The 418-nt window shown below is 73.7% G+C and overlaps 1 protein-coding gene across 1 annotated transcript in view; it reads left to right on the top strand.

The window, feature by feature from the left end:
* The first annotated feature begins 126 nt into the window (after window positions 1-126).
* Window positions 127-418, top strand: part of PIN1 (peptidylprolyl cis/trans isomerase, NIMA-interacting 1) — a 16,302-nt gene continuing 16,010 nt past the window's right edge. The window contains exon 1 of the mRNA XM_014940202.1: window positions 127-282. Within this exon, the coding sequence (XP_014795688.1) occupies window positions 225-282 (58 nt within the window). The 5' untranslated portion in view covers window positions 127-224. The remainder of the gene's footprint in view (window positions 283-418) is intronic.

Genomic DNA, 418 nt, shown 5'->3' with positions numbered 1-418 from the left:
CCCCTCCTTGGTCACGTGTCACGCCCCCTTCCTGCCTCAATGCGGCCTCCCGCCCGCAGCCAATCAGCGCCGGAAGGGCGGGCGCGTTCACCAATGGTAGAGCGGGGAGGGTGGGCGCTGCCTTGCCTTGGACCAATGGGAGGCTGGAAAGGGGAGGGTTGGGCCCGCCCCCTTCCCCGCGCCAATGGGGCCGGGCCGGGTGCGGGAGGCGCAGCCGAGGGAAGATGGCGGAGGAGGAGAAGCTGCCCGCGGGCTGGGAGAAGCGCATGAGCCGCAGCTCCGGTAGGGACGGCGGCGGGGTTGGGAGGGGGGGTACCCGTTCACGGGGAAGCGCCTTGGGTCTCTCAGGGTACCCAGGACCCGGCTTACGGGCCGGCGGGGGCGCGGCCCGGTGGGTTCGGCCTGGGCCCTGGGGGGG

This window comes from Calidris pugnax, unplaced genomic scaffold, assembly GCF_001431845.1.
Source record: "Calidris pugnax isolate Ruff unplaced genomic scaffold, ASM143184v1 scaffold100, whole genome shotgun sequence".
NCBI lineage: Eukaryota > Metazoa > Chordata > Aves > Charadriiformes > Scolopacidae > Calidris > Calidris pugnax.
The sequence above is the reverse complement of the archived record's forward strand: the minus strand, read 5'-3'. Positions and strand labels throughout refer to the sequence as shown.